We start from the raw sequence: 12960 nt of genomic DNA, 5'->3' as shown, positions 1-12960 counted from the left end.
CGGGAGGCTGAGGCAGGAGAATTGCTTAAACCCGAGAGGTGGAGGTTGCAGTGAGCCGAGATTGCACCACTGCACTCCAGCCTGGGTGACAGAGGAAGACTCTGTCTTGGAAAAAAAAAAAAAAATAAGAAACCATTAGCTGCAGTCAGAGAATTCTACACTCAGTTGCTGGATTCTAGAGTCAGCTGAGGGGCTGGGAGAAAATCCTGTAGCTTAGATACATGACCCTATACAACCATGAGACCCAAGAGGGTGGTTTTCCCTGGACTAGTGATGACAGATATGAGAGACTAATTTGTGTCTTTTATATTTATGTGTGTCAAATCCTGGCCCTTAATAGGAACACAGTAAGCATTTGTTGAGAGAAAGAACAAACCATTTGGGATTTTTTAAAATTCAGAATTTTAAAATATTAATTCAGAAGTAGTCATGTGCTTCTCCGTGTTTACCTTGATATTGCAGAAGAAATGTGTATTCCAAGTGTGAGAAACTACTTTCTTGTTATAATGGAAAACGTTTTAGTGCCTTCAGTTCAATATTGGGGATATAAATCTGCCTTCCAGCTAGATAACAGAATGTATTACATAACCAGAGCCCAGTGGAGAGAAACATACATGAGAAAAACCCACACTGGGCAAACCAGGTGTTTACTCCCACCAGCGAACATGTCCCCTTCCCCATGCGCCTCGACCGGTGGAATTAACTCGTCTCGTTGGAAAGGAAAAGATAATATTGATCTGCAGGGCATACTTACCTATATATCATGTGATGCTTTACCAACATTTCATCCTCGTAATGACCCTCATAAGCTAAGCATTGCCATTCCCATTTTAAAGAAAAAGAAACTGAAACTCAGAGAGGTTAAGTAACAGAACCAGCTAGTGGTAGGGCCCCGAGTTAACACCCCAAAGGTGGTGCTTTTCGTGCCAGACCAGGCTGCCTCGGGGCTTCTGGACTTCCTCTTCCTGATGTCTCTCTTCCGTGATTGTTGTGGGAATTTGGATGATTTCTCATGTGAGTGAACCTGGCTCAGTCCATGCTCAGGCAAACAGAAGCGCCAGTCTCTGACAGGGTTCAGAGCAAATTTGTCAAGTCAGGCGGGTCCCGGACTGCGGTATCTCGGCTGTACTTTGCCCTAATGAATCAGCTCCATGGAGGCTGGGCAGTTGCAAAGGTAACTGACATGCTGTAGATCTGAGGGCCCGGTCAGTCGTGGTAGATGTGGCACCTGGACTTTGACAGTCTCCAAGAGGAGAGGGGGCACTCTTGGGCCAGGTCCCTGGAGCAGCGCTGAAGGAAGGTGGGAAGCCATCGGAGCAGGTGTGTGGGAACACTTGCTCCCTTCTTTCCCTTCTTTGAACTGGACGTGCAGTGCCGTCAGATTAGGAAAGGCGAGATGGCCTTTACCGGGGCGAGGAAAGGTCATTTATGTGAATGTGTGAGTGTGGTTTGTCATTATAGATGTAATTCCTTCATTTTGAGAATCGAAGGTGCTATTTATTTGGTGTCCTTAATCTGAGGACTGATTTGCTGGAGTTGATGTCTCTTGGCAGCAAAATGATGTGATTTCAGTGGAAAGATTGGGTGTTGCACCTTTGCATTCGGGGAAGGGCTGCCTAGTGAGACTATCTGGGGACAAGGAGAAAGCAGGTTTCTTCTCATTCCATTTACTTGGTCCAAATGGTTTTGAGTTCCACCAGCCTTCAGAAAAGGCTCATGTGCCCTTCCTTGTGTCTGGGACATTTGGCTTTTCCTGGGATTTCCTGGCAAAGCTGTCATTGCCCTGGCTTTTTCTTTTTTTTTTTTTTTTTTCATTTTTTTTTTTGAGGTGGAGTCTCGCTCTGTCGCCCAGGCTGGAGTGCAGTGGCCAGATCTCAGCTCACTGCAAGCTCCGCCTCCCTTTTCCGCCATTCTCCTGCCTCAACCTCCCGAGTAGCTGGGACTACAGGCGCCCGCCACCTCGCCCGGTTAGTTTTTGTATTTTTAGTAGAGACGGGTTTCACCGTATTAGCCAGGATGGTCTCGATCTCCTGACCTCGTGATCCGCCCGTCTCGGCCTCCCAAAGTGCTGGATTACAGGCTTGAGCCACCGCGCCCGGCCGGTTGCCCTGGCTTTTTCAAGGGAGTGAGCTGACATGGGAAGGAAGCCACAGGTTCCCCTGACTTGTGAGTGACCTTGAGGTGGGAGGCCCCCTCTGCACCTTGCTCTTCTTGTGTGTTCTGCTGTCTCACAGCTCTTGGCTCATAGCTGTCGACCCTGGCTCCCTGGTGTTTGAGCAGAGTGACGTCTCGATTTCAACACCCACCCTTTTGACCTTTTGTTCTGATATGAATTTTTATGTGAGGCTGGGATCTTCAGTAATGGAAACAAGTTAACTGATTTGATCAGAATCTTGCAACCTAAAACAGTTTCTAAGGAAGAAAAAAATCGAGGCCGACCTAGTCTGTGGATGCTCCTGACACAAGAGAATCCTGAGCAAGAGTAAGATCTGAGGTGTGCTTTCCTTTGGCGGGTGCAACCCCTGCCCCCCACCACCCCGTGCTATGAGCAGAGGAACCTGGAAGGTAATCAGTCCTTGGAGCAATTTCCCTTTTCAGGAATACGTGGGGGAAAATTAGCTTGATGCTAGGGAGACTTCCAGGATTTAAAATCTCCAGCCAGGAAGAATCCAGAGACATGGCCTTCTAATTTTTTATGAAAACAATCCTAAATTTGCCTCTTGTTGGCTCCTCTGGAGGAGGAGCAGGGATGACCATATTATATAGGTTCTAGTTCTTTGAGGGGGTTAATATAAGGATTCAGAAAAGGTGCTTCTTGAAAAGGTCAGTCTAAACTTCTTTTTGTTTAGTAAACATCTTCAGCCACTCATACTACCCTCATCTTTATCCTTGAGAACACTACTATTTATTAAGCACTTTAACATGTTGGGTAACATATCAGGCACTTTGCATAGGTTATCTTTAACTCTGTCAATAACCTTGCGAGGTAGTCATTACAGTCTCCATTTCATGGGTAAGGAAGTTGAGGCTTGAAAAAATGAACTAGCTAGTTAAGTGGCAGAGTTAAGATTTGAACTCTGATCTAGCTCTCTGCAAGACCCACTCAATGATACCACAGGGCCTCCACTGTAAGTGCTGGGGGAATATGTGAAGAAACATCAACTGGGATTCCTTGATAGCATTTTTAGTTGTACCTATTACTGTTATCTGTCTCCCATGCCTCCCCCATCTGTCGTTGTTCCAAATGTACTTTTTAATTTTTTAAGCAATATCAATATAATTGTCTAGTCTGTTATTTGCTTCATGTATCTGAGATTTTTTTTTCAGATTTCTCTGTATCTGTGACCATATGGTTTGTTTTAGATAGGTTTCGAGGACCATAGCTGCTCTTTTCACAAAACCTAATCAACCACTATGTTTGGATATAGATTTCAAATGATGATTTTTTTTCCTTTTTCTTTTGTCTGCAGGAAGATAAAATAACTACACAACTTACTCAAAACCCAAGACAAATTCAGAGTCAGTGATGGAACTTTGGGGTCCCCAGAGGCTGCCCCAGACACGAGGGAAGGTCACAGCACCCTCAAAGGATCCAGACGGAGGGTTTTGGAGAGATGGACATCATCGGCCTGTTCCTCACTCTCGGCACAATGGAGAGAGGTTTCACCAATGGCAAGACAACCGTGGGAGCCCCCAGCCACAGCAGGAGCCCAGGGCAGACCATCAACAGTCCCATTATGCCTCCAGGCCTGGGGACTGGCATCAGCCTCTGTCTAGAATTGACTATTACGAAAGTGGTTATCCCAGTCAGTTGTATTCAAGGTATGGCTTTAGGGCTTGGAATGAATGCAACTCTCCTAAATGCTTATGAATAGATTGTTCTTTTCCTTCTTCCTTTTCCTTTTCTTTTTCTCCCTCTTTTTTCTTTTTCCTTCTCTACCTTACTACATGGCCTTAGCTAAATCCTGTCCTCTCCCAAATTTGTGTCTGATGACTGAAGATAGTATTTCTCTCCTCTTTATCCCCTAGTGGAGCTTCTTAAAGAAGCCATCACAAATGCAATTGAGTATTGGGGGTTTGGGGGGTGCAGTGTAGAGGGAAGAAAAAGTGGTGAAATTCAAAAGAGCAGATGGAATCCTCTTGCTCTGGGATTGCAAAAGGTAGTATATGTAGACTATGGAAAATTTTTCTTGGAGATCGCTATAAGGAGTTCCTCATTGTCATTAGACCACTCTGCCTTGGGATTAGCATGACACTACCAGCACCAAGAAGAGTCCTAGTGCTTACCACAGTACCCAGAATGTAACAGGCATACCAATAATCCGTACTGAATGAATGGGAACTTTAAAAAAATCGACCGTAGGGAAAGCAGATAGAAACTTGGAGGCTACAAGTCTGGAAGAAAGAGGTTGCAGTGAGGTCATTCTGTTCAGGTTGGAGAATCTGGAATTCCTGTTTCCCTGGCCTGTAGCACTGGACTTAATGTTTCATGGAATGTTGGAAGCCATCTATGTTCTACTTTAGGGGTAATATTTACCTGCTTACAGATTCAGGGTTGAAATTATGACTATTATTATAATGAAATTTGTCTCTAAGAAATACTAAAGAATTACTAATTGGGCTAGGTGCAGTGGCTCACGCTTGTAATCCCAGCACTTTGGGAGGCAGAGGCGGGCGGATCATCTGAGGTCGGGAGTTCGAGACCAGCCTGTCCAACATAGTGAAACCCTGTCTCCACTAAAAATACAAAACAAAACAAAACAAAATTAGCTGGGCGTGGTGGTGCACACCTGTAATCCAAGCTACTTGGGTAGCTGAGATGTGAGAATCACTTGAACCTGGGAGATGGAGATTGCAGTGAGCTGAGATCATGCCACTGCACTCCAGCCTGGGTGACAGAGTGAGACACTGTCTCAAAAAAAAAAAATTACTAATTGATAAAAACATTAGTATTATGATGGTCCTCTCCCCAATCTTTTTGGATTGTTGAATTCTCAAAGAGAGGCATGTTCAGGACAGAGGCAATAAAAGTAATCAGACTTAAGATAGTCCAGTTTGACTTTTTAATCTCAATTCCATCTGGAATAAGCATGGAAATTACAGTGGTATATTGGAGACTTAACACAGTCATCTCAGGAAGTGATTTTCTCAGATAATGTCAGGACAGAGTTTTCTAAGATAGTATGTATGTATTTGGGGAGTGAGAGTTTTACTATAAGTAAAAGAGTTTTAAATAAAAAAGGGGTTTTTAGAATAGAGTTTTAAGTAAAAAAATTTTACTATAAAAATTCTACTCTTGTTATGCAACAAAGGCCTGACTCCTGCTCTGATTCTGTTTATAGGATCTAGAATTAACCATGGCTTTCAAGCAGATTCTATGCTGGGTCACAACTCTGTCCTCTGAAGCTGTTTAGTTTGTCAAGTCTTCCATTGGTTTCTGTCTTTACCACCCTTGTCCTCAACTGACCAGTCTTCTTTGTGCTATTTTAGGCCAGGTTATGAGAATTCATATCAGGGCTATCACTCTCCCACAATGAGGGAGGAATATGCTTATGGAAGTTATTACTATCACGGACACCCGCAGTGGCTGCAGGAAGAAAGAGGTATGGAAAAGTCTCCAAGAAGCCTCTGGGATTTCGGGATGGGGCAGCTGGTCTGAGAGGCAGGGGAGAGACCAACGGAGCCATGTTCAGACGTTCACCTTGGGCATCTTTTCTTGGCCAGACGAGACCACAGCAGAAACACTCCTCCTCGATGTCCTGAGAAGAGATATAAAGGAGTTGTTTTCCTTTGTTTGCATAGATGATGGTACTGTCACTAGTACTATGGGTAGTTTGCACTTCATCCACATTTTTTCTTCTACTTTGCCTTATAGCCAAGATTATAGTCTTCGACCAAGTAACAGTGAAGTCAGTTCTTAAGGACATCTGCTGGGCTATAGTAGGAGTCTGTCACTTCACCCTGAGGACAGCAGATATGCACCCAAAGGAGTGTTCTCCCCTATACTAATAGGTGTAGGGTGTGTCTTAACGGCAGCGTCTGAACTGCTAGCAAAGATAAATCTGTTTCAACATTGAACACCCCCCCCCCCACACACACATGTACACACCAATCCCCATCGTTGTGCGGTTGTATAGATCCATGCTAATTAGTTCAGAGGGGACTGAGAGGCGTCCTATGGACTTTCATCATCAGCTCTCACCTATCTATTTTTCAATTTGGAAAATATGTTTTTAGATCTACTGTGCTCTAGGAACTCCTCACAGCTCACTAATATCTTTCTAAGAACTTTCAGAAACAGGAAGTGACCTGTCTTGATTTTGTTTTCTCTGAGGGTGCAGTGCCAAGGCAAAGGAGTCCTTATATCGGGCACGAAGATTACCGAGAGCAAAAGTACCTTGATGAACATCATTATGAAAACCAGCACAGTCCATTTGGAACAAATAGTGAGACCCACTTCCAGTAAGTGCGAAAGGAGAGGCCAGTTTGACATGATGTTGTCAAACTCAGATTATGTTGGGCAAATTTTCTGGCGTCTGATGCTGGTCTCTTACCTCCAGAAGCCTGTGTACTTTTGGTTTAGCCACAGGGATATGGGAGTATTCCAGGATGGGCCTGGTCTGCTGTTAATATGGACCCTGGGAAGAGAGATTCTTATCACTGAGAGTCTGTTCCCAAAGCTGGGCAAGTCTGAGTCCTGTGAGGTTCCCTGAGGTCTGTCCTAAAAGAGGACTTTAATTCTGTGTTGGCCTCAGAACAGATATGGCCTAGAAAAAGCTCTCATGATTAGGTCATGAGAACCTACCTGAGGCTGAGGTGCTTCTCCTCAGCCTACACCTGAGCCCTGAGAATGGGCCATCTCCCTGTGGTAAGACAAGACAGGGAAGAGAGTTTTGCCCAAGCATCTGTCCTGGTGCTCGCAGCTCTGGAATTCACCAACCTAAACACTCTGATGTAAGTCATTCCAGAATGTCAGGCTGTAGAGACCAACCCTTCTCATCAGGACCTGAGGCCGCTTCCAGCCACTGAGCTGTGGAACTCAAGCACTCCTGTTTTTCTGGGATTAGTAGATTGAGGTGGCAAGTGGGAGGAAAATGCTTTCTCCTATGGCACCCAGGCTGACATGGCACCTGACCATGCTTTGGAGCAGGTCAGCTTCCGGCGGAGAGTGCTTCAGCCTTGCTGGCTTGCCCAGGACCCCGCTCACTGCTCCTGTCATTTTGCTGCAGATCTAACAGTAGGAACCCTTATAAAGACAGCCCTGCTTCCAACTCTGGACAGGAGTGGCCCGGGGAGCTGTTTCCAGGGAGCCTGCTTGCTGGGGCCCAGAAAAATAAGGTAACCTAAAGTGACATGGGGGCTGGAGACTGTGTCCATGTGTCTCAGCTGACACTGTCAGCAGTGGCAGAACAGGGCCCTTGGGGATGGATGTCCAGTGGCCAGCTGTCTGGAGGACCCATTCCTTCACTCTTGGCAGAACCTCCACCCATGTCTTCCTTTCTTCCCTCCTTACCGCCTCAGTCTTAGGCAACCGAGGCCCTAAACTGAACTCCTTTGCATTTTCAGCAAATTGAGGGGATTGAGAAAGGTCACCCAGCTCACTCCAACATACTGGGAAAGAGAGGACGCTGTCATCCAGGTGTTAGGTGTCAGGGACTCCAGGGGACTAGCAATTTGGTTTAACCCAGGAAGAGGGAAGTTGCTAGAATCTTTGAATTCAGGTTTGAGAAGCAGGGCTTGAAACCCTTTCTAACTCTTCATTCATCCCTCTCCTCTAAAAATCTTATCGTATGCACCAGCTGGGCCACAAAATGGAGATCTTTTTTAAAATAAACTTTTTATTTTAGAATAATTTTAGATTTGTGGAAAATTTGCAAATATACTACAGAGATGGTTCTTTTCTTTTGAGACAGAATCTCACTCTGTTGCCCAGGCTGGAGTGCAGTGGCACAATCTCGGCTCACTGCTACCTTCATCTCCTGGGTTCAGGCAATTCTCCTGCCTCAGCCTCCTGAGTAGCTAGGATTACAGGCACCCCCCACCATGCCCAGCTAATTTTTGTATTTTTAGTAGAAACGGGGTTTCACCATGTTGGCCAGGCTGGTTTTGAACTCCTGACCTCGTGATCTGCCTACCTTGACCTCCCAAAGTGCTGGAATTACAGGTCTGAGCCACCATGCTCAGCCAGAGATTGGGTCTTAATTTTGAAAGTCTTGTATTAATCTTGTTTCCTTTATTAGGTTTGTATGATTTTTGAGGTCAATTTCTTTTGTATACTTAGTGCTTAATAGGGTAGGGCACATATGATTATGACTAATAGTAACAATACAATGACAGCAGCCACATACACATGTATAGCACTTTACAGTGTACAAAGAGCTTTACTTTTTATTTTATTTTATTTTTTTCTTGAGACAGAGTCTCACTCTGTTGCACAGGCTGGAGTGCAGAGGCACAATCTCGGCTCACTGCAACCTCTGCCTCCCTGATTCGAGTGATCCTCCTGGCTCATCCTCCCTAGTAGCTGGGACTACAAGTGTGTGCCGCCATGCCCAGTTAATTTTTGTAGTTTTTAGTGGAGATGGGGTTTCACCACGTTGACCAGGTTGGTCTGGAAATCCTAACCTCAGGCGATCTGATCCTCCTGGGTCGGCCTCCCACAGTGCTGGGATTACAGGTGTGAGCCCCTGGCCTGGCCCAAAGAGCTTTTGAATTCATTATTTTACTTGTATGCACACAAGATGTAAACTCAATGACTTTCTTTCTTTATTTCTTTAGAGACAGAGTTTTGCTCTGTCACCCAGGCTGGAGTGTAACAGCATGGTCATAGCTCACTGCAGCCTTGAACTCCTGGGCTCAAGTGATCCTTCCACCTCAGCCTCCCAAGTAGCTGGGGCTATAGGTGTGCATCACCATGCCCAGCTAAATTTTTTTATTTTTATTTTTATTTTTGTAGAGATGGGGTCTTGCTATGTTGCAATTTGGGGTCTCAAATTCCTGGGCTCAAGTGATCCTCCTGCTTTGGCCTACCAAAGTGCTGGGATTACAAGTATGAACCATCATACCTGGCCCCATGAATTTCTTTACACCTGCATCCAAGGGGAAAGCATGGTACCTAGAGCATAATAGGTGCTCATTAAACAGTCAATGAATGAGGGCCGGGCACGGTGGCTCATGCCTGTAATCCCAGCACTTTGGGAGGCTGAGGTGGGCAGATCATGATGTCAAGAGATCGAGACCATCCTGGCCAACATGGTGAAACCCCGTCTCTACTAAAAATACAAAAATCAGCTGGCATGGTGGTGTACCTGTAGTCACAGCTACTTGGGAGGCTGAGGCAGGAGAATCGCTTGAACCCGGGAGGTGGAGGTTGCAGTGAGCTGAGATCGTGCCATTGAACTCCAGCCTCATGACAGAGCAAGACTCTGTCTCAAAAAAAAAAAAAAAAAAAAAAAAGTTGATGAATGAGTACATGAATTACTTGAAGCATATAGGGCAGATATGATTATATCACAGATGAAAGCACTGAGCTCAGAGAGCCTAAGTCACGTGTCCAGGGGCACAGCAGCTGCGTATAAGACAAAGCCGAGATTTGAATTCAAGGGCCCCTGACCCCAAGCCTCCACTCTTTCCGTTGGGTCATAATATATCCTTTGGCAAATGCCTATCAACTTGATTTTCTCTTTTTCTCCTTTCAACACATCCACTTTCACTGTATGTGTTTTGTTTCTTTGAAGGAACGCTTGAGAAGACCAGCTCTCTGAAACTTCTTCCTATGTGTTTGTATTGTTTTTAACTTTCAGCCATCACTGGCTAGTGAGTCCAACCTTCTCCAGCAGCGTGAGTCTGGTCTCAGCTCCAGCAGCTATGAGCTCAGTCAGTACATCACAGATGCCCCCAAGCGAAATGATCCCCCAGCTTCAGCAGCTTGGAGTCCAGTTCAGGCTGGTGGGTTCTAAAATGATCACAAGAGTTGGTTGAATCTGATGTGGAAAGGCTGGGTGGAAAGTCTCTGGAAAAGTCAGCCATATGATGGATCATTGGCCACCTCATTTGCTTATGTAGGTCTCTGGGGCAGAGAGGTCAACTTTGGTTCCATTTTCTATCTTTTTGCTTGTAATAGTAATTGCATCATAGCTGATTCCTGGAAGGGAGCACTGCCCCTATCCATCATCAGGTTGGGAAAGGAGGCACTCAGTGGTGCTTTTAAGAAAGGGAAGACCAGAGAGAATTAGGAAAAGCAAAAGCAAGACGCAAAGCATCATTGCTTTGTCTGGATGTAGGAACTTTGTCATGAGTATAGAGGCCACGAAAGCCAGAGACTCCTTGGCCTCTCAATATCACTGAGAGTCTGGGCTGAGTGCATTATCATTTGGACTGAATCATCAAGCCCATGCATTGTATTATGACACATTCTCAGAGGCTTAAATCTGACTGGCTCAGGGAACATGGGCTTATTCTAATTACACAACCCACCCAGAATCTTATTTTGGTTCAGGCAGAATTTGGGCAGAAATACGTCTGTGGCATATTCCTGAACTAAAGAAAAGTGATGGAAGTAACGCTAACAATGTCCATCTGTGTCTGTTGGTCAGAGGATGTCTCCTCAGCTGGTCCCAAAGCACCCATGAAGTTCTACGTTCCTCATGTTCCTGTGAGTTTCGGGCCAGGAGGTCAGCTGGTGCGTGTAGGTCCCAGCTCTCCCACTGACGGGCAAGCAGCCCTTGTTGAACTGCACAGCATGGAGGTAAAGAAGACCCAGTGTCCCTGGAATGCCGGCACACTGCTTACCTAACTACTCCTAACGTGCTTACGTTGCTTTCCTGTGCCTGAGCTGGGGCATCTCCAGGAATGGGATGCTCTTGTGGAAACTGGGCCATGTACCCCCTGGATTGGGGGGTGCAGGAATGGGTGGGGCTCTTCTCTGAAAGAATTGATGCTAGAGTTATGTTTTTCCTGAGATGTCAGTGGCTCATCTTTAGCAACAAGATTCACTTTTTTCTTTCTGCTTTCTCCACAAGGCCTTGAGCCACATCCTAGCCCCACGGCCCTGGGGTCTGATACTAGACTTGACTGAAAGGGGCCTAGGGTGGACACAGTTGTAAAGATAAAATCTGATTGTTTTATTGCAGGTTATTCTTAATGATTCCGAAGAGCAAGAGGAGATGAGAAGTTTCTCAGGACCCTTGATTAGGTAAAATGCTGTAAGAGCTGCTGAGTAAGGGCAATCTTCCTGCTCAGATCAGCATTTTGGAGATATGTTCTTGGTTTCCTTGAAAAAAAAAGTCCGTCCTTGTTGGAGTGGAATTCTCTGTGCTGCAAGATAGAACCAGATGTGGCCTGAGTCATTTTGACAAGCCATTCAATAGTTGAAGGACAGAAAGCAAAATTAGCATGACAGTTTAGAAATCTAAAACCAGTTCCATTTTGCAGAGGCTGCATGGTAGGAAGTTTTAGTGTTCCGTGTGCTTGATAGATGTTAGCAGAAAAGTGGAGCATCGCCTGGGAAGTCCCTGACGAGTGGATCATAGCAGAAACAATTCTTGTAACAGTGGCTTTTTCCTGGAGAGGTAGATAAGATCGGCAGTGTTCAAGTTACGGAACAGTGTGCGAGTGAGCCCTCTGCAGTACTCAGCTAGGACTGCTTTTAAATATTTAGTTATATTTCTGATACATGTAACTCAGGGCATCTTTGTTGAGGAGAGAGTCCTTGCTGGATGACAGCCCATGTGGGTCTCAGGCTCAGGCATCCTACGTACTAGGAATACCATGGTGGACAGGTCAGCCCTCTCTGAACCGTAGTTTTCCCCCTGGAAGTGGTATAACACCTGCTCTCCCTACCTGAGGCTTGTCTGAGTCTCAAGTGAGATTATTCACATGGAAAGTATCATCACCACTATATAAATGTATTCCTCTTATGGCATCTGACAGTTCCCTCAAGTAAAAATGAGTGTTCTCTCTGTTTCTTACACACGGGTATACAGATATGGGGCAAAAAAGCGAGTTGGGTTATTCAAAGAGTGGGGTACTAAGCCTAACTTGGCTTTGATGTTATTGGATGATCTTGAGCAAATCATAATGCCAATCATATTGATCACTTAATACATGCCACACAATTTTCTAATTCCTTTTTGTATGGAGGTATGTTCTTTTACTGTCCCTATTTTGGGGACAAAGCTGAGGCTCAGAGGAGGTAAGAAACTTGTCTAAACAGAGAAGTGGCAGACCAAGATTTAGACCCAGGGTTATCTGACTCCAAAGTCTGCTTTTACTTGCTATCCTGTGCAGTGACTTCAGGTCTCTGGGCCTCTGTTGCTTCATCTATGAAATGGAGGGGGTGCATGAGAGAATCTCTGAAATTTTTTCCTGTTCTATAAGAAAATAACGATCCTATAGCTATAGACTCATTACTCTAGCCCTGACTTGTCAGATTTCTATCTCAACCACAGCCCAGCCAGCACTTGCATACTTAGGAGGAGCCTGGGGTCCGAAACAGGGAATTGTCTGCCTGCTCACTCTTCGCTCCCTAAATTTTTTCCATGTAGGGAAGATATACATAAGGTGGATATTATGACGTTTTGCCAGCAGAAAGCAGCTCAGAGCTGCAAATCTGAGACACTGGGGAGCAGAGACTCGGCTCTACTGTGGCAGCTCTTGGTTCTCCTTTGTCGCCAAAATGGGGTAAGTTACTGTTTTGGCGGGAGAGCAGGTGCAGGCTGAAATTTAAGTTCATGGGATAGATAAGATTATGTTTATGGCAATGTTAAATAAGCCACAAATTGCCCCAAGGGGAAAAATTGCTCACATGTCAATGCCAGTTTGCTAATGCAAATCTTCCCTGATGATCTTCCTTGGTCTGGGAATATTGTAGTTTCTGAGTTATTGCACCAGCCAGGTAATATACCTGTGAAATTGTAAATGTTTCTGGTAAGCTTTGTGGCTCCTGACAGGCAGAAAATA

At 45.2% G+C, this 12960-nt stretch overlaps 1 protein-coding gene across 3 annotated transcripts in view; it reads left to right on the top strand.

The window, feature by feature from the left end:
* Positions 1–2117: 2117 nt before the first annotated feature.
* The window catches only part of LOC117074788 (protein transport protein Sec16B), a 45981-nt gene continuing 35138 nt past the window's right edge, over positions 2118–12960 (top strand). Inside the window, exons 1-9 of one of the 3 annotated variants that reach the window (XR_004433708.1) lie at positions 2118–2565; positions 3471–3822; positions 5491–5603; positions 6342–6462; positions 7230–7338; positions 9804–9948; positions 10596–10747; positions 11133–11194; positions 12546–12681. Coding sequence is in view for 2 of the 3 variants with exons in the window: in XM_033196619.1 (XP_033052510.1) it covers positions 3527–3822; positions 5491–5603; positions 6342–6462; positions 7230–7338; positions 9804–9948; positions 10596–10747; positions 11133–11194; positions 12546–12681 (1134 nt within the window). In the remaining variant the exon portion in view is untranslated. The remainder of the gene's footprint in view (positions 2566–3470; positions 3823–5490; positions 5604–6341; positions 6463–7229; positions 7339–9803; positions 9949–10595; positions 10748–11132; positions 11195–12545; positions 12682–12960) is intronic. The other 2 variants (XM_033196619.1, XM_033196618.1) reach the window with 2 other exon arrangements.

Source organism: Trachypithecus francoisi, unplaced genomic scaffold, assembly GCF_009764315.1.
Source record: "Trachypithecus francoisi isolate TF-2019V2 unplaced genomic scaffold, Tfra_2.0 Lachesis_group5, whole genome shotgun sequence".
Classification (NCBI taxonomy): domain Eukaryota; kingdom Metazoa; phylum Chordata; class Mammalia; order Primates; family Cercopithecidae; genus Trachypithecus; species Trachypithecus francoisi.
This window is presented reverse-complemented; position numbering and strand designations above follow the sequence as displayed.